This window comes from Galleria mellonella, unplaced genomic scaffold (assembly GCF_026898425.1).
Source record: "Galleria mellonella isolate WM207_F2 unplaced genomic scaffold, CSIRO_AGI_GalMel_v1 utg184, whole genome shotgun sequence".
Lineage (NCBI taxonomy): Eukaryota > Metazoa > Arthropoda > Insecta > Lepidoptera > Pyralidae > Galleria > Galleria mellonella.
The window spans coordinates 9494784-9516324 of record NW_026442025.1 but is presented as its reverse complement, the minus strand read 5'-3'; the positions used below and the strand labels follow the sequence as shown (position 1 = coordinate 9516324).

Sequence of the window (21541 nt, the reverse complement as noted above, 5' to 3'; positions counted from 1 at the left end):
ATGGCGGCCATTATAGTTTCAATGCTTAATAACTGTGGGCCATATAACGCTCGTTATACCATAACATGTGACGGCAAATTGCCCGAGCTCACGTTATATCAGCCATTAATCAAAACCATATTCAATTTTGATAACCGACATAAACGAATTTGACAATCCCAATTTTAGTTTTATGGCGTAACTGGAAAGATGGGCGTTCTTTGAGCGCGCTAATGAACTTAATTCTCAATCTAGAGAGTCAAAGAGGTAAAATCGAATTATGACCGGCTGAGCGCACTCCGTTATATCGCTGTCACATCTAGATATTGTGTGTCTCGGTACTGACCTAAAATCGATCTATATATACTTAATATATTGGATGTAACGGTTGAAACGGAACTATGTATTTGGCACTGTGCCAATTTTATTGAATTCCTTTTTCGTGGAGTTACAAAGGCAGGCACATTGTGTATTTGCGTAAAATGATATTAAATAATTGTTACATTGATAACTGATACTTTGGAATGTTTTTAGAAAATATTTTCTACTACATTACGTTTTAATTAAGCTTGATGTGGCTGGAATTAATTAATTGAGATAAAAAGTAGCATCTATCTCTTTCACCCCAAATCATCATCATCAGCCTTTATGTGGGCACTGCTGAGCAAAGACTTCCCCCATAGACTGTCATAAGGAACAAGGCCGTACTTTATGGCAATTCACAGTACACGATTTTCCAGTAGTTGCCACGCCTGGCAGGCGGGTTGGCAACCGTAGTTTAGTTTTTGGTGATGTTTTAAGAGGGACGCTGCCGCTCATCCCTCGAGCATTAAGCTCCCTTAGTCGCCTCTTACGACACCCACGGGAAAGGAAGTGATTGGTTTATTCTATGCTGGAACCACACGGCACATATTTGTTTAGCACGGTTTTATCCCAAATAATGTGTAGGATATGTTAAATTTCATAAATATTTGGTCTGGTCGTTAAAGCACCAAAAAATAATAAATAAACAAAATCACTTTCACATTAAAACTTATTAACAAAAAAGAAATTTTAATTGTGAATACATACTAAGTCACACATACACACATACATTGATAAATCACAAAATGTCTCATAGGTACAGTATATTATTGTATTTAAACTTATAATAATTTATATTACTTTTAATTCGCAATCAGCAATGTGTTAATATTGGAACTTACACTGAAATAAATGCATTACAAAAATAATCATGAAAATCGGTAATCTCGTCATCGTTGTAAAAAGACGAATTGAGGACTTCTTGCCTTTAGAAGTTGTTTATCTAGTAAGGATTTTTTTATGGGTAAAAATGGAATGGTAACCCCGTTTGCGCTATCGGTCAGTTAGACAATCATGACAAATTCCACATGAATTAAACCACGATGGTTTCCAAAGAGGATCGCGTGGAGGTCAACCTGATATATTGCTAGCAATGGAGCTGTTAAAGCCTATTACGAACAATCCCTTTTTTCCCTATTAGTAATTATTACGAGTATCAAAAAGCCTCATTAAAGTACTTTTATTGCAGTTAACAAACATTTTAAACTAAGAAATTTGTTCAGTTAAAATTGCTAAACGAAATAACATTGAACTATATAAACTTCCGAAAACCAACGTAAGAGACGAACAGCGGCAAACTATTCGTGTTAAGAAGTTTGGACGGAACATTCTGGAGATTCCCAGGTCCTCCCACCTTAAACTTTGGAGAATGAATAAGTTTTGGAGTCCTAGTGGTCCTGTCACTTTAGTGGTAGTTTGAAGCGACTTCAAAATGAAGGATTACAAATGGATTGTACTATTTTTGTGTATTTTTAACAGACTTCAAAAAAGGAGGGGGTTTTCAATTCGACTGTATTTTTTTTATGTTTGTTACCACGGAACCCTATCATTTATAAATCGACGTGGAAAAAATCTTTTTTTATTTGAAAATTTCAGATTATTCTTATAAATTTTATTAATATCGGTTTAGCAATTTAGTTTTTTAATCAAAATAACTGGTTTTGCTACTACTTAATACGGTGTTTTTATATATTGGAACAAAACCTACTTGTTTATGAGAAGTGAAAATGAAATGGTAACTCAGTGAAAGCTAGTGAAAATGGAATGGTGACTCAGCCAAAGCTAGTGAAAATGGAATGGTGACTCAGCCAACTCAATCAAATATTGGTATCAAGTAAAATATGATAAGTGACGAAGTCAGAAATTAGTCAAGTTCATCAGAACTACCGGGAATTATCCACGTAGATTTCTAAACCGGATCGAGTGAAGGTTGATTTGAAAGAGTATATTGGTAGTAGTGAGGCTAGTCCCATTCGTGTTTCAACCGTGAAGCAGTTGTGTTTGCATGGCTGTGTTTCGGTTTGAAGGGTGGGCGGATATGGCGTGAATTTACTGGGTACAGAGGAATAACACCTGAATCCTCAGAAATGGCAACGCATGGGGGATATCATGGGCAAAACAGTATACTCTGTTATGTCCATGGTACTCATGTCTATAAGCCACGGTTATCACTTTCCATCAGGTGGACCGTCAGCTTGTTTGCCATTCTAAGTTGTATAAAAAAAAAGAATAGTCCCTGCTACTAACAATTTTTTCTACTCATTGTATGTTTGTTGCGAAATATATTCGTAAGTATAGTTAAGGTAAATCAGTTGATAATTACTTTTTTTTTAATGTTTATTTCTGTTAGTTCCGTGTAGATTTCGTGAAAACTGAAATAGTTTTTAGCAATAAATTATATTCATAACAGTTACTGTACTGTATCTTAGGGTATATTACCGAAATATACCCTAAGATACAGTTTAATCGTGACAGAGTAGCAAATATACAAATATTATATTTATAATATAACTACCTTGTACCCGCGACTTCGTTCACGTAACCTGTCTTTTATCCGCGATTTCGTCCTTGTAACCTCGTAACAACTTTATAATCTTTTGAGCTATTAAGACGCTAAGAGATAATAATCAAACAAATTCATTTTTATGTATATATAATATTAATAAGGATAATAGTACGCTGCTAAAGTTTGTATTATGAGGAGGCCATCCTGTGGACAAATTCTTGGGTATATCTAGGCTTCAACGATGACGTGAAGCAATACAAAAATGTGAGAAATTCTGTCCCTTAATTACTTAGCTTCACCCTTTCTAAAATTAATGGCACAGCGCATACCGTAACCAAAATATTTCAATAACCTCATCATGAAATATTTGGATTCCCTTACCTAATATCCAGGGTTTCCGCTAGCTATTTTACCGTCGTAGGCTGTAACGAAACTTACTGCTTTTCATAATGAATGACCGTGTTCAATGAATTTTGGCATTATGGGCATTTGTCCCGGCTAGCGCCCCCCTAAATCAGGCTTTTAGTTATTCTTTATGAGAAATCAAAGGATGGAATGAGGCATGTTATTTCAGTCCATCCAAATACCGGACCTTGTTATCCGGCTGGAAAATAAGAGAGGCTATTGATTTTGGGTTGATTGTCTGTGTAGTTCCGGCATAGAATAGGCCACCCCATCCTTTAACCCGCATGCCAAGTGTGGCAACTATTGCCAAAACCTCCCTTATGGAGGGAGAGGAGCTACGTTCAGCAGTGGACAGTTATCGGCTGATACAACAACAACATGCAGTGCATTGGGGGTAAGGGATTGTTAGTAATGCGGGCTACCAGTCCAATTGCTAGCAATATACCTCGTCAGGTCGACCTCCACGCGGTTACCCCTGGAGGCCATCGTGCTGAATTCCAGATATATTTATTCATCACGATGAGCTAACTGACCTGTTTTTTTCATTCTCACCTGTCATCTCTCTCTTGTTATCTCTCACTGGTGTCTCGCTAGCATATACCGTTAGCGCAGGCGGGATTACTATTCTATTATCATTCGTTAAAAAAATGCAGTGCAGTAAGAAAATAGTTTGTTTATTAAGATGTTTGTACAAAAGTCGATTGTCGATTGAGGGTACCTCTGTCCTATTCGTGTTTCTATCGTGAAGCAGTTGTGTTTACATGGCTGTGTTTCGGTTTGAAGGGTGGGATAATGCGTGAATTTACAGGGTACAGAGGAATAACACCTGAGTTCTCAGGAATGGCAACGCATGGGGGGTATCATGGGCGTAACAATATACTCTATTATGTCCATGGTACTGCTCATGTCTATAGGCTATGGTTACCACTTTCCATCAGGTAGACCGTCAGCTTGTTTGCCATTCTAAGTTGTATAAAAAATTTTTTTAATAATTTCCAACTTAGCACTGCATAAAAATGGATCTTAGTAATCCGTAAATAAAGAAATATTATTATTATTATTACTGCACGTGCTAACATATATGTAACTCCATACAGACTGTTCTTTTTTATTATTCTATTATTTCTTTGCTTATACTGTAATGAATGTAAACTTTTAAATAATACGTACTATGCGCGGTACTATGGGTAGGTCCTATCTCGGAGTCGTGTTACAAGTTCCGACCGCTGCGCTTCCTGTTCCTTTAATCACGATATACAACTGTCTGTCACAGTTGACGATCCTCGGTGTACCCATATAGTTTCGAAACATAATATCTTTAGATAGCCAACCCACAGTATATATAACCTGTAGTAATTACAGAACTATACGTAATTGACTGATGAATGAAACGCTACGTTGCGGACTCTAATTGGACTTATAAAATTATAGTCGTCGATACGATAGAACCCTTGAGATATTTGCGGTGTATCAGAGGACCTACCATGAAATGTTTTCCGAAATTTCGGCACCGAATGCAGGATCAATTTGATGTTAAAATTACATTATACATACCCTTATAAAATATTAAAAAATGTTAAAATATCGTTCCTTTGGTCTTTTATGGTAGGATTTATGTCGATTGAAATGTTAATCTTCGTTTACTGGGTTGATTTCGGTATGAATGAAACACGAAATTGAGACCGAACATTCGGAATTTATTTCATGGTAGACTCCCAGTTAGGGATGATATCGCCCATCGTGACGAATGTACTAGCAATTAACCACGATGGTTACAAAATGAACCACTTAATATCGTTCCATTTATATCTCATCTTTTTTTTTAACGCATATAATTCCTTATATTATTAATAAGGTTCTTCGAGCAGTCCATTGCCATTTTAGCTTGCTTCTGCTAATATGCATATAAAACATAAAATACAAGAAAACTATTTAAAAAAATATATATATGTCTAAGTTACTATTAAATTACGTAGACCATAATGTTTTATTAAGTACTTGCAAACCTCAATTATATTATAAATATGTAAGTATATATATATATATATATATATATATATATATATATATATATATATATATATATATATATATATATATTACTGCACTTGTAACTTACAAGTAATATAATGCATTTATAAATGAGCAAGGGTGGACTTATCTCTGATAGAGATTTCTTCCAGTCAACCCAATACAGTTAGAAAGCATATTGTTAGCGGGCAGCTGAAGTTTTGTTTGTTTGTTATCTCTTGGTATCTTGCGAGCTCAGCCAATTATCATGACACTTGGTATACACATATTATTTAGAACGGAGAAGGAAGGTTACATTAAAAAAAAAAAAACTTAAAACTGTTAAAACTTATACATAATGAATAAAAAAGAATATTTTAATTTTTTTTTTTACAAAAAATAAATTGCAAAATAGGCAACGATCAATAAAAACTTAAGATTCCTATACTCCAAAAAGGAACCTCCATTAAAAAATAAACTTGCAAGTAGATTAAAAAGGAAAGTTTCTGAAGATGTTTCAACAAAAGCTGAGAAACCTTACTGTAAGTTTCCCATGAAATATTTACGTGAATTGCCAACGAGGTGTGAATGAAATGTCAAGTTTCGAGACTTATTCCCATAATCCGCGCCGGGAGTGCCCATGCATAACATATTGTTTGCTCACCCATTTAACTTTAGTCGCTTTTGTGGACCGTGTAATTGGTACTACTGTTGTCTAACTACATAGTTATATCTGCAAATTGTAATGATATGGTGATAATATTATATAATAATAGTATTTTGCCAATTAAATTTAAATTGTTTTGTTTTATACAACTTAGAATGGCAAACAAGCTGACGGCCCACCTGATGGAAAGTGGTAACCGTCGGCTATAGACATGAGCAGTACCACGGACATAACAGAGTATACTGTTTCGCCCATGATACCTCCCATGCGTTGCCATTCCTGAGGACTCAGGTGTTATTTCTCTTTACTCAGTAAATTCACGCCATATCCCACTCTTCAAACCGAAACACAGTCATGCAATTACAACTGCTTCACGGTTGAAACACGAATGGACAGAGGTACGCAAGCAATCGACTTCTCTACAAGGTCTCCTTCTGGTATTTAAATTGAATAAATGAATATTAAAATTGTTTTAGACTGTAAGTGAAGATTCAATTATTATTATTATTATATCAACCATTAACTGTCCACTATTGAACATAGACTTCCCCATAAAGAGGTTTTGCCAATAGGTCAATGGTTGCCACGCCAGTTGTCAACCGCAGTTCTGCTTTGGTGATGTTTTTAAGAGGGACGCTACTGTCCATGCTTCGTCTTTTAAGTTCCATCACTCTCGTCATATGATATCTACTAAAAAGGTATGACTCATTATATGCCGGGACAAGATATTAATTTACCTTTATCAATATCTTATATATATTAATTTAATACACTTGAACATAAAGATATACAGTATTTGGTTAAACAACTCGTTATCAAGGGTAGGTTTATCTCTGAAAGAGGTCTATTCCAGCCATTCCAATGTAGTGAGAGAGAAAATGATTAAAGGGTAATATATTACAGAAAAAGTTCTATACAAAATAATTAAAGATTGTCTTATACAAAAAAAAAAACCAACGTCAATTATAGCAGAACCAGTTATTTTGTTTTATGAACTAATCTACTGAACCCATTTTGATAAAATTTCTATGGGACTACTCTGTAAGTATAACCGTTCAGATAAAAGATGGTTTTTCCCAATCGGTTTAGAACCGACGGAGGTATGAAGTAACAAACACCAGAGGGAGACTTTGTATAAAAGTCGATTGCTTAGGTACCTCTGTTCCATTCGTGTTTCAACCGTGAAGCAGTTGTGATTGCATTTCTGTGTTTTTGTTTGAAGGGTGGGATATGGCGTGAATTTACTGGATACAGAGGTATAACACCCGAGTCCTCAGGAATGGCAACGCATGAGGGGTATCATGGGCGAGACAATATACTCTGTTATGCCCATGGTACTGCTCATGTCTATAGGCGACGGTTACCACTTTCCATCAGGTGGCCCGTCAGCTTGTTTGCCATTCTAAGTTGTATAAATAAATAAAAAAACAAAAAATATATAACCGAATTGAAAATCTCTTTTTTGAAGTCGATTGATAAAAAAGGAATAAAGGTTCCTTAAAAAAGGGGTAACGAGTTTCCTTCAAGACAACGTGCGCGTAATGACCCTGGTATTGCAGTTATTCATAGACTACGGTAACCGCTTACCATCAGTTGCACCGTATGCTTGTTTGCCACCTCTATGTTATGAAAAAAAGAACTAAGCTTAAATACGAAGTAGATAAAATATTAAAATAATAGACAAACATACATTGTAATATACATAATATTAAATATCTTATTTAATTCTAAATATGATCGTATAAATGGGTACAAATTGTACATAAAACCTACTGTTTGAAATTATCTGTTGCGTGGTTTAGAAGAAGTAAAGGGAGAAACAGATAGACGCAAATAGCAATCTTGTTTTGTGCTATTTGGAAATGTACGTAATTATACATAATCGAAAATAGAAAAAAAAGATTGAGTGCATTCAACTGAATTATGCCATCATTTCTAATCATTTGTAGCTGCTTGTAATAAAACATCCTTAAAATATTCTTATAATTTTTTTAACCGACTTTAATAAGAAGGGGCTTCTCAATCAGGTTGATTTTTTTTTTATAATTATTACCTCAGTACTCCATCATTTACAAACTAATTTGGTAATTTTTTTTATCTGAAAAGGTAGTCCTTCAAACTGTTTCCATAGAAATTTTATCAAAATCGGCTCAATAGTTTTAAAAATCAAAATAGCTAGTTTGCCACCAAAACTCTATTAATGCTGAAATTTTGGACATTGAAAAAAAATATTTGGAATTCTTTAAGATAATTGAAAAAAAATTTAGGTATGGTTAATTTGTTTTGTACTTAATTAAGTTAGGTATATTAAAAGCATTACTATTTTAAATAAACAAGTAACTCTTTTACTAAGATCATGTATTTGACATCTAAATAATTTAGGTACTACGAAATTACTCAACGACAAATTTTATTAATTTCTATTATTTTTACATTTTATTATATATGTTAACAAATATTGCTTTATGAAATAAATTATAATGGAACATAAATTATGGGAGAAGTAAAATAAAATTACTTTATTATTTTTTTATTTAATAAACATACATAAATATGAAAAATTGTTTACAGTCTTTCTTATAAACGCTAAAAGTTATGAATGGCCTGTCCTGTAAGCGACCAATTTGAGTTAGTGTTACAAAAGCTAATTAAAGTAAAAAAAATAAATTAATAACAACGTGATGGCTGAGGGGTACACTACTGTATACAATACTGACTTATAGACCTCAGAAGCTCTAAGTTCAAGTCTGACACTAAAAACTGTCTGTAATAATTGTTAATGATAAAATAGATAGATACTCTTTATTGTTTCCTCCAAAAGATTACAATAGTAAACTTATTGTAAATATATAAACATTTAAAAGAAATAATCACAATGAGAAAACAATGAGCAACCTTATCGCTAAAAGCTATCTCTTCCAGGCAACATTTGGATGGAGAGGAATAATTTTAAACAATTTGATCGGAGGCACGATGAAAATCCTATATTTCTAAATATGGAGATGTGATACATGTAATAATGTAAATATATATTCCTACTCATTATTAAATATACACACACATACATATACATACACACACATACATATACATAAAATAAGTATTTAAAAGTCCACTGTAAATTAAATTTCACAAACAGGTGTTTAATTCATTAATGTGATCACACTCTAGATAAATATCTAATTAACGGAATATTAAGTACACTCTCATGCTAATTAAATATGTTCTTTAATATACTGAAAATAGGGGAGTCTTAATTTCATTTGATTTGTTAACAGAATGAATAATTGACGTAATGTTAAAATAATTAAGTATAATAACTTGTATTTACCCATCAATGAATTTGCAGGCTTTAGATTTTAAGGCGAACATTTGTACTTCACAATAAATCAAGATCTGTAGGGTTGACTGGAAGAAATCCCTTTTATGAGATAAGTGCGCCATTGTACTCATTCTTTTCTTAAGAACTCTGTATCTTATAATTGAAGACTTTACTGTACAATAAAGTGTTAAAAACAAAACAAAAACAATGTTTTGGCAAATATTTGTATTTATCTATTCTTTATTTTGAGTCGTACATTGTAAAAATACCATGCCGCCTGGTTCGCTACAGAATGGGCCACCCTTTCCTTTCTCGTGGGTATTGTAAAAAGAAATTTACTGGTCGAGGCATAGGCAGCAGTATCCTTTTTAAAATATCACGAAAGACGAACTGTGGTTGTCAACCCCCCTGCCAAGCGTGGTAACTACTGGGAAAACCCCTTTATGGAGTAGGCCTATGTTCAGCAGTGGACAGTTATCTTAGTTGATATACAAATAATCATATGTATAGATATCATATACATACATCGTTAAACATCAATTTTAAAAATTATATGACTAAATCTATTTTTTTAACGCGCCACCTACCTATTTATTCTTTAATTCTTTCTACCTAAAGGTTGTCTGGAAGAGATTGCTTAGCAATAAGACCGCCTTTTGTACTACACTGCACTTATTGAAAATTGTTCGTCCTTCAAATCCTGTAATGTTGGTGCAATAAAGTGTTAAATAAATAAATAAAATTATTTATTATTATTAGATATATATTAGAGCAAAGTCTAACTGAATGTATATTTAAACCCTAAACGAAACATATTTTAATCGCAGGCTCTCCGCTTTGCTAACAATTGGAATAATCCAAAACGTCTATCCACAAGTTTGAATACTGTCATTCAGCCGAGTCAGTATTTTAACTACGAAACTTAAGTTTTACACTAAGTTTAAGTCGTAAGCTATATAACTTTAGGAAGTGATTCTGAGTATCATGTCAAACAATTCATTAAAACTAATAGTATTCATGACTGATAGTATAAATATAAACTTGCTTTTGATTGCAACTTTGAATGCCTGGATTTTAGAACCAAGAAAACAAATAATATAAATCACTAGGTATAGATAAACTGCTTCTAATTTGATGCAGAAGTCTTAGTATTATCCGGGGTTAAACATACAGGTAGGCAGATGGGCATAAACTAAAAAAAAAATTTTTAGGCTAAGACCAAACCCATTAAATATTGAATTGTTAAAACTAGAGTTTGTTCTATAAAAAAAAAAAAAAAAACACCGTCTTCAATCTTGGCAAAACAAGTTGTTTTTATTTAAAAACTAAACTACTGAACTGGTTTTCATAAAGTCTCTTTGAAACCAATCGGAAAATATATCAATTCCAATAAAAAACAATTTTTCAAATCGATTTACAAATCACGGAATTCCGTGGTAACAAACAAAATAAAAATTACAACCGAATTAAGAATTCACACCTTATTTTAAGTAGGCAGTGGACAGATAATGGTTGAAGTAATAAAAACAAATGATTTGATAGTTTGTGAAGCTGACGACGACGCCATAACAGCTGAACAAATTTGAATGAACTTTCTTCCCAATGTTATGTACTAAGAGTTAGACTCTTAGTCAACTTGTACGTAAATTAATACGAAAATTTATACGTACATACTTATATTAATAAGTTTAAAAAATTAACAGGGTCTGGAGATTAAAGGTCAGATGGTATTCTGCCCGGAGTCTGACTCTCTGCTCTTCGTGGGATCACCGTTCCTGGACGGATTGGAAGGTCTTACAGGAAGAGGCCTCTTCATCTCGGACATTCCACTTCATGACGCAACCCGAGATGTGATACTTGTTGGCGAACAAGCGCGAGCTCAGGTTTGTGTAAATTTAGATGAAATGTATCATGTATATTCTTTAGATATAAATATACATAAATATATATAATTTAATTACCTAAAAAATATTAACAAAAAAAAAAATACAATTAAAATTACTAAAATATATAAAAAACATTACAATAAAATAAGTTTTTGACGATTTATATTCATCATATTCCTACGATTCTGGTGAACGTAATAACGTGTAAAGAGGAAAGATTAGATCTTTTGTGTGTTTATTTGTAATGGCTGAATTCAAAACCTGCTGTTAGTATTGATTTTAAAAATTCTTTCACTTATATAAATTTACATTTTCAGTGAGTAGCATAAGCTATTTATTTAAAAAAAAAATTGAGTTTCCTACGAAAATCATAATAATATAAATCAAAATATTAAAAAATTGTCTATGAAGATAATATAAAATAGCAATTTGTCTTTTTATCTACATATATACCCGCGCGAAAGCCGATCACTATTTTTTATTAAAATTCATAAAAAATTCATGATACATTATACATACATTGATGATACATTATATATACCCTTCTTTATACGACAGTTGAGTAGAAATCGATAATAACTTACGTTCATTCATCAGGATGGGTTACGGAGAAGAATGGATAAATTGAAGAACTCAATAGAAGAAGCGAGCAAAGCAGTGGACAAAGAACGAGAGAAGAACGTCAGTCTTCTCCATCTTATATTCCCACCGCATATTGCTAAGAGATTGTGGCTAGGTAAGTTATTATTTTGAACTAACTTTATTTTGACGACTTACCCCCTTAGTCATAAAAACATCCTACAAACCTATTTTATCTATTAGTGTTTTGTTACTGTCTGTTAAATTGAGAAATTAGCGCACAAGAAAAGGACAAAACACTTCAATAGTTAAAAGAGGTTTATAAAAGGTCTAAATTTTTATTAATAAGGGGTAGTTTACATTCGGTTGGATTATATCATTATAAAGTGCTAAGTATCAAATTATTCACGGGTACCTTTGTCTCAGTCGTGTTTTTGTAGCCTAACAGTTGTTTACATAACTGTATTTCAGTTTAAAAGGTAATATATGGCAGTGAGATTATAGTGGAGGTATAAAACCTCAGATCTTAGGAATGGTAATGGAAACGGAGTGTCATGAGTGTCATACTGTAATCTGTAATGTCCATGGTGCTGGTCATAGAATAGAATAGAATAGAATAGAATAGAATAGAAATCATTTATTCAAATAAACTTACATTGAAGCACTTTTGAAAAGTCATTACATTTTTTTTAATTTACCGCTCGTTCGGAAAGCTGTCTCATCACAAGAAGAACGAGCAAGAAACTTGCGTGATGCTCTTTTAAATAATTTTATTATTATTTTACATTTTTAAGTTTAATTGTGTGAATACAAACCACCAATTAGCACTAATTCAATTAAATACTCAAAAAGAAAAAAAAAAATTGAATACATAACCAACTGGTTAAACAATTAATAAGAGGAAATCAGTCATAGTGATTAGAGCAGACCAGTCCCTACAAGCAGCACCCGTTCACGAGTATGACGGATGAGCCAGCCATCACTGCGCTCGACCATATTTTAGGGAGCCCAATGACCCGGCCCACCACGCCGCCACAAGTCTGGACATTTTAGTGAGCATGACTACTCAAAACACTAGACCACGTCAAAGCTACTCACAATTGCCATCTGATAGTTATAGTATTCACATTTTACATAAGAATGCATGCGGCAATTATTACAAAAAACCGCTACGCTTTCATATTTCTAAAATTAATCAATTAAATCAAGAAAGCAATGAGAAAATAAAATTATAACGTTGTATGCTAATAAACTAATTATTTACTTGATATGTTGTCATCTATGAATTCGTCTATCCTGTAATAGGCTTTCTTACATAAAAATTGTTTAATATAAGATTTGAATTGCCTCTCTGTCAGATTTAATGCAGATTCCGGCAGTTTATTATAAAATCTTATGCAATTACCATAGAATGAATTACTGATTTTGTGCAGACGGCATTTAGGTAAAATAAGCTTATTTATATTGCGTAAGTTTCTACTTGTACAGTCTTTGAGTTTTTTAAAACTCGCTAAGTTCTTCCGTGTATACATAATATTTTCATAAATGTATTGTGAAGTAACTGTGAGGATATTTGAGTCTTTAAAGCACTGACGTAATGACTCTCTTGAACCCATACCATAAATAGAACGTATGGCTCTCTTTTGTAAAACAAATATAGTATTTATATCGGCTGCTTTACCCCACAGCAGTATGCCATAAGACATTATGCTATGGAAATAACTAAAATATACAAGTTTAGCCGTCGCCATGTCTGTTAATTGCCTAATTCTTCTAATTGCATATGCAGCAGAACTGAGTCTACTGGCCAATTTTGAAATATGGGGCCCCCATTGTAATTTCGAGTCCACTGTTATACCTAAAAAAACTGTATCATTAACAAAATTTACTATTTCGTCATTAAGCAATAACTGTGTATTTATTAGTCTTACATTAGGAAGTGTAAATTTTATACACTTTGTTTTGCTGGAATTTAATAATAGGTTATTACATGTAAACCAATTTAATATTGCAGACATAGCACAATTTACATCGTCTAATTGATTACTTTGACGTCCAATTTTAAACACTAACGAAGTATCATCCGCAAACAGCACTATATCTGCAATTTTCTCTACCATAAAGGGAAGGTCATTTATGTAGATTAAAAAGAGAAAGGGGCCTAAGATTGACCCTTGTGGAACGCCCATCTTAATATTAGCTCCCTTAGATTTTACACCGTCAATATCTACAGTTTGAACCCTATCCTCTAAATAAGTTCTCATTAATTTTAGATCATTATCTCTTATACCATAATGTTCGAGCTTGTACAAAAGCGTTTTATGATCCACACAATCAAATGCCTTTGATAGGTCACAAAAACTCCGAGTGCATCCTGTGACCTCTCCCAAGATTCGAAAATATGTGTCATTAGCGCAACACCTGCGTCAGTGGTAGACTTGCCGGCGGTGAAACCATATTGCTGACTGTGAAGCAGTCCGTTAACCCTGAAGTGATGTAACATTTGATTTAACATTATCTTTTCAAACACCTTACTTAGTACTGGCAAAATAGATATAGGTCTATAGTTCCCTGGCTCAAATTTATCTCCTGATTTAAATAGTGGGATTAATTTGCTAAATTTCATTAAATGTGGAAAAACGCCATTATCAATACATTTATTAAAAATAGTGGCTAGATATGGAGCAACAATATCTATGAAAGAACTAACTACTTTTACAGACATGCCCCAAAGGTCTTCCGTATTTTTTAAATTTAGCTGTTTGAATATTTTTATGATATGAAAGGGGCTAACATGTGAAAATTTAAATCTTAAAGAACAACAACCGATATTAGTCTCTAGTAATTTTTTTGCTCGAGATTGAGATGAGTCCAGAGAAGATGTAATATCAATCGGAATATTAGCAAAAAAATCTTCAAAAATATTAACTACATCTTTTGTTGTTGTTATTAATTTATTATCATAATTTAATGTAAATTGATTACAGGCTATTTTAGATCTTCCAGTTTCTTTATTTATAATGCTCCAGATGGTTTTAATTTTGTCAGAAGACTGCTTAATTTGTTTATTAAAATAATTAGACTTAGCCATAATACAAACTTTTTTAAAAATTTTAGAATAATTTTTTACATAAGTGGTGAATTTGTCATCAAATCGATATTTTTTTTGATCGTATAAATCAAACAAAATATTTCTACTTTTAAGTATTCCTACTGTTGCCCATTCCGTGAATTTAGATTTAACATGAACTTCTTTTTTCTTGAAAAATTGTTCATATTCTCCGGATAAAATATTAATTAGCTTGGTGTAAAGATAATCAGGATTATTACTAGATTGTAACAGCAAATCCAATTTATTTTTAATCGCGCTTTTGTATTTATTAATATTGTAAACGTTTATTTGTCTTTTTGATTTTTTATTATTGTTGACTTTATTGATTTGACTGCTAAACTTAACAACTTGACCACAGTGATCTGAAGGAAGTTTATTTATTATGAATTTTTCTGTATACTCGCAGTTACAAAAAACATTGTCAAGACAAGTAGCAGACGTGGCAGTTACACGAGTGGGTTCATGAAAGACATGACATAAATCAAATGACTGAAATAAACTAATAATTTTTGTACATGTGGGTGTGTTACAAAGAATATCAACGTTAAAATCTCCACATACAATAATTTTTTTAATACTATTAAATACTTTTTTTAAAATATCCTCCATCACCCCTTCAAAAACATTGTAATCACTATTAGGAGGCCTGTACACACATATAAGGATATAATTTTCTAGTTCTATACAAGATAATTCTATACAACACTCAATAGAAAGTCTAACAATGTCAGCACGTTCCTTTACTTTAATATTATTTCTTGCAATTATCATAGACCCGCCTCTGTTAACTGACTTTCTATTGAAGCAGCTGACAACGTTATAATTATTTAAATTGAACATCATATTGCTTTCTTTAAGCCAATGTTCTGTGAAACAGACAATATCAATATTATACTTTTCTAAAAATAATTGTATAATTAACTCGCTGCCGGGAAAACTTTGTATGTTCTGATGAACAATTATTAATTCTGATTGCTTTCCCTTTGTCTTTGTGAGCAGTTTAAATCTGCAGTCATAGTACTTATGTCACAAATATTAATAGAATTATCTGTTATGTCAGCATTTTTATGTTTAAGTTTACCATGTAAACTGTTCATGTAGTCAATATTATAAGCCACTAAAGTGGCTATTTTATTTTTAGATGATTTAGAAAGATACATTGTATCTTTTGTCAAATAAAAATCACTAATAAAACTATTAGTATCAAAAAATGTCAAAATGTCACTATGATGACATGTCAATGTATGTAATAAGTTATTCAGGTAATGTACCTTACTGTTAATTTTTTTATGAAGATGTCTATTTGTGTAAGGAAAAGCGCACAATACAATCTTATACACATTTAATTGTAATAAATATTCAATTCCTTTAATTACATCCTGCCTATTTAATTGAATACTATTACCAAAAAATAACACAATTGTGGTCATATTGTTCATTTTCGTAGACTTAATTTTATTTATTATTTGTGTAAATGATGCTTCTGGCATGCAGTAGTTTAATAAATCACCCTTAAGATGATACTTCAATATAGACCCAAAGTTACAGCCTATTCTGTCAGAGAACACCATTGTGCTACTCTTAGGGTTACAGTCACTGGCACAAACACCCTGAACTTCATTTTCCAGCACAGTTACAACTGAATTATTATTTGATATATTTGTGTGATTACATGTACAATGCTTAGTCAACGACTCAAAACGGTCAGCATTGTATTTACTGACATCAATCAGATCATCCATTGCTAAAATATGCTCCTGGATTTGTTTCTGAGAGATAATATACTTTGTATTTAAATCATGAAGCGAAGATTCTAAACTATTGATTTTTGAAGTTAGGTAGTCTGTATCAATGTCATATAACTTTTGGCTTTCCACTAACTTATTATTACACTTATTAATGTAATCATGCAATTTTAAATTATTCAAAGTGGTTTTTTTCAATAATTGTCCCTTTTTGCAACGCTTATTTAATATATTCCGATTCTTAATTATAAACTTTTTTAGTTTTAAATATTTTTTAAATTTATTATTACTCAACATACAAATATTACTGTTATAGTTGCCTAATTTAGGTGATGTATCACTAGTAAGGTCAATTACAACAGGATGGGTGCATGGAACTGTAGTAGAAGGAGGCACACAGTCAACACTAATAAGTTCCTCATATAAATTACTAATCTCATTACTTTGTCGAGATTCCAATCTTGTGTCTAGATCATTGATTTTAGAATATGCCTGCTTTAACTCAAGTTCCAATTCAGTGATACGCCTCAAGGCTTGCTCATGAGTGTCACTACATTGATGAAAGCTACTTATTAGTTCTTGAAGCTGATCCCGCTGCTCAATAACTTGTTATTGTGCAGCGGGATATGTTTATACGTGACGGTTGCCACTTTTCTTATTTGTCATTCTAAGTTGCGTAAAAATCTCAATTACTAGAATATCAACATTAGATAGACCACTAATAATAATATATAATAACCATTAATCTTTGACTGTTTTATTTAGTCCACGCACGTTTTGTGACACGTCTTTTACGTCTAAACGAGGTATCTTCAGGCAAATTAATAAAACGCTGTTTAGAGCCTAGTGTTAATTTTACGTCAGTTTAGTTGCCAAATGCTTATATGGAAAGTTGTAGAACTTCTGATAATAATAATAGTAATCAATCTTCGACTGCCTACACTCGAAGTGTTGGCAGTTGCACGCATACGAGTACTAATGGTAGCGGAATTAAACAATTTAATTTTAATCAAATAATCAATCATCTAATTTTTATAAAATATCATTTAGTTTGTTTTTTCTACGCAACTTAAAATGGCAAAAAAGCTGACAGCCCACCTGATGGAAAGTAGTAACCATCGCCTATAGACATGAGCAGTACCATGGGCGTAACATAGTATACTGCTTCGCCAAATGATATCTTCCACGCGTTGCCGTTTTTGAGGACTTAGGTGTTATTCCTCTGTGACCTGTTAATTCACTACCATATCCCACCCTTCAAACTGAAACACAGCCATGCAAACACAACTACTTCACGGTTGAATCACGAATAGGACAGAGGTACTCAAGCAAACGACTTTTGAACAAAGTCTCCCTCTAGTATAAAATCCAAAATTTAAAATGTGAAAATTTAAAATACTACTTCGTTAAACTTGTTAGAACAGCAGTACGAGACTATCTTAGCAACGGAACTATCTCGTTTGAAGTTAGATAATGTTTAGATGACTTACAGAACAACATAAAACTTCTAGAAGTTACGAGTTGCGCCAAGATTTATAAAATATTTCTGCCCTTTTAGTACAGTAATTTAAAACCTTACTTGTATTGTGTTTATAATATATGTATTTCTAATTTATTTTGTTAATTTTATATTCTGTTTTATATTTCGTTTGAAAAATCCAATTATGATAATACCCATCGTGTATCCTTACGTAGGTTTATTTTAAATGTGAAAATGAATTTGTTTATTTGGTTGTTTTATTACCTTTGACGGTTTATAGCGAAAGAAATAACATTTGGCATCTATGCATTTTGGTATATTATATTTGAGGTAGTGATGGACATGGGCTTTCTTTTATTCTGATCAATTTATTCAGGTCAGGCGGACATATCTCCCATGTGGACATAATATTATAAATGCGAAAGTTGGTACGATAGATAGATGGATGAATGTTTGTTACATTTTCACGTAAAAATTGCTAAATAGATTTGAACGAAATTAGTATACAAAATGTTTATATCCTAATTTAGCTAATAAATTTAACTTATATTAAACACTAGTTGTATTACGCGGGTAAAGCCGCAAGATACAATTTGAGTTTAATATATCAAAACAGTCTATACAATATATATATTACAGTGAATATTTATAACTGTACTTTTATTTTTTATGACAAAGAAAATGTGACCCCTCGCGCGCTATCGGTATACTCTGGCGGGGGGCACCAGTGAAGGATGATAGGTAAAAATGAAAACAGGTTAGGTGGCCTGTAATGAATTTATCAACAATTAACCATTACAATTTCCGGAGAGAATCGTGTGGATAAACCTCGACCTGATAGGGTATCATACTTACAATAGAGGGGAAGGAGAAAATGGATTGTTACTAATGTTTATATCAGTCCCATTGCTAGCAATATACCCTGTCCTGTCGACCTCCATTTAGTCCCCCCTGGAAATCATCATGCTGAAACCCAGGTGTATTCGTCACGATAAGTTAAATGATCTATCTTTTCATTCTCACCTATCGTCCTCCACTGGTGTCCCGCCAGCATATACCGTTAGCGCGGGCGGCATTATCATTAATAGAAAAATGCTAGCAATAGGTCTTTTAAAGCCCATTACAAACGATCCTTTTCAAAGTGAGAGTAGCGCATACATATATAAATAAATGTTCCATACAATTTAAGTTTATTCGTACATTTTAAACGGTCAACAGTCATATGCTGCCATCTTTATGACCTTTGCTTCCATATTTGATTTTATGAGCACCATCCACGATTTCATGACAATCACGTGAGTTTGAATATTTAAATTCGAGAACAGACACAATGTTGCTTCACGTTCGAACACATTATAAAATAGGTGATTCTTTTTAATGATAATGGAATGGTAACTCTGCCTGCGCTATTGCTTGTTGATGAATGCTTGCGAAGTATTAGCGAGGATCAGTTAGGAAAATTGGCTTATCGTGACGAATTTATTAGAAAATAATTAAGATAATTTTGTTTAATTCGAGGCTCTATTGCTAGCTATATGCCATAAAAAATAATAAAGGCACCAACTAAGCTATGCACGTATCATACCATCTCCCGAATAATCTATACATGTACCGTGCCTCCTTCTGAATACCACTTCTAGATGGTGCATAGAGGTAAAATATACTCTAGATTTTAAAGAATATATTCAGAAATGTATTTCTGAAAACCGCATAGCATTTCGAGCAATTTTTATTACGTGATGTCGGAATATAGAGACAAAAATCACAAAAGTGATTATTTTGGCTTTTGTTGCTCTTATTGAAGGAATGAATTAATTCTTTATTGTGCATACTGTTGGTTAATAGGTAAGTAGTATGGTATATATATATATATATATATATATATATATATATATATATATATATATATTTTTGAATCAGCCGTCAAATGTACAGTGCTGGACATAGGCCCTCCCCATAAGGGGAAGTTGTCAGTGGTTACCGCGCTTGGACAGGCGGGTTGGCAATCATACTTTTTTTTTTATGGGTGAAAATGGTATGGTAACCCCGCCTGCACTAACGGGATACGCTGGCAGAGCACCAGTGAAGGGTGATAGATAAGAATGACAACAGGCCAGTTAGCCTATCATGATAAATTCTTCAGGAATAGCTTCCAGGGGGAACCGCGAGGAGGTCGACCTGGTTGAGTATATTGCTAGCAATGGGATTCTCAGTCTCCATTACTAACAATCCCTTTCCCCCTTAATCAAAATATATTACAATAAACAATTTTAATATCCTTTTCTTATGATTCATTATTAAAATATTTTTTTAAATTATAAAAACATTTCTCAAAGAGTGGCTTACTCTTTTAACGTTACGTAAAATTGTTTATTTTCTAAGCTTTTAATATGTTTAGATAGGTGATTGTATATTTTGGATATCAGTTTTTTAAACATCTTTCATTTATATTTATAATTAATATACTAGTAAAGAATCTTGATAATTAAGAGCCAAGTTGATATCAGTTAAAGAAAGAGGCGATTCGAGTAAATGAAAGAAAAAGTTACAATTCTATTTCTTTGTACTTGTGAGCTAATTAAATGTCACAATCCGATTGTATCCTCGAAAAATGCATGAAGTTTTTGTTCCAGAAGGTTTTTGTTCCATGAAAGCAACTTTTAGCTCGACTGTGTAAGTCGTACAGAACAATTCTTAGCGGGTTATGTTTAAATATTTTAGTTCTCTTGAATAAAATAGCTCTCTGCAACCTGCTGCAGCTACACTTTATTTGTTCTACTTAAATTTTTTATTTAAAAATTTTGACTACTAAATTGATTTTAATAAAATTACTCGTATTATGAGAATAATTTGAAAGTAATTTATTCTAAATTATAATATATAATTAAGGACTAGATTTGTCATATTTCCTTGTGTGTGCTATGTATGTATTTATATGTGTATGTTATTTATGTATATATATATATATATATACATATATATATATATATATATATATATATATATATATATATATAATCAAATAAATTATATATATATATATATATTATTGTGCATTACAAGTTTTTGTATTTTATGCACGAAAAATTATTAATTCACTCTTGCGCCACCTGCCCATTTCTATCTGTTCTCCTTTAACCAAAGGTTGTCTGTAAGAGATCGCCCTAGCAATAAGACCGTCTTTTGTATTTTTATGTACCCGTATTTTTAACTGACTGTGTAAAGGAGTTCCGATTGTTTTTTAACCGACTTCTAAAAGAAGTAGGTTCTCAATTAGGTTGTATTTTTTATGTAAGAGTATCTATCTATCTATCTTTATCTATATATTTTATATATATTAATATGTATGGTATATATGCGTGTAGTCCCGTCATTATTACATACGTTAGTAGAGTTATTTATTACTAAACACACACACACACACACACACACACACACACACACACACACACACACAAACGTGTATTTACACAATCTTAAATTTCCT

The 21541-nt window shown here is 32.3% G+C and overlaps 1 protein-coding gene across 2 annotated transcripts in view; it reads left to right on the top strand.

Moving 5' to 3' along the window:
- Positions 1-21541, top strand: part of LOC113512099 (head-specific guanylate cyclase) — a 155623-nt gene that overhangs the window by 114726 nt on the left and 19356 nt on the right. For both annotated transcript variants that reach the window (XM_026895876.3, XM_031909222.2), the window contains exons 9-10: positions 10956-11135; positions 11736-11874. In XM_026895876.3, the coding sequence (XP_026751677.1) occupies positions 10956-11135; positions 11736-11874 (319 nt within the window). The remainder of the gene's footprint in view (positions 1-10955; positions 11136-11735; positions 11875-21541) is intronic.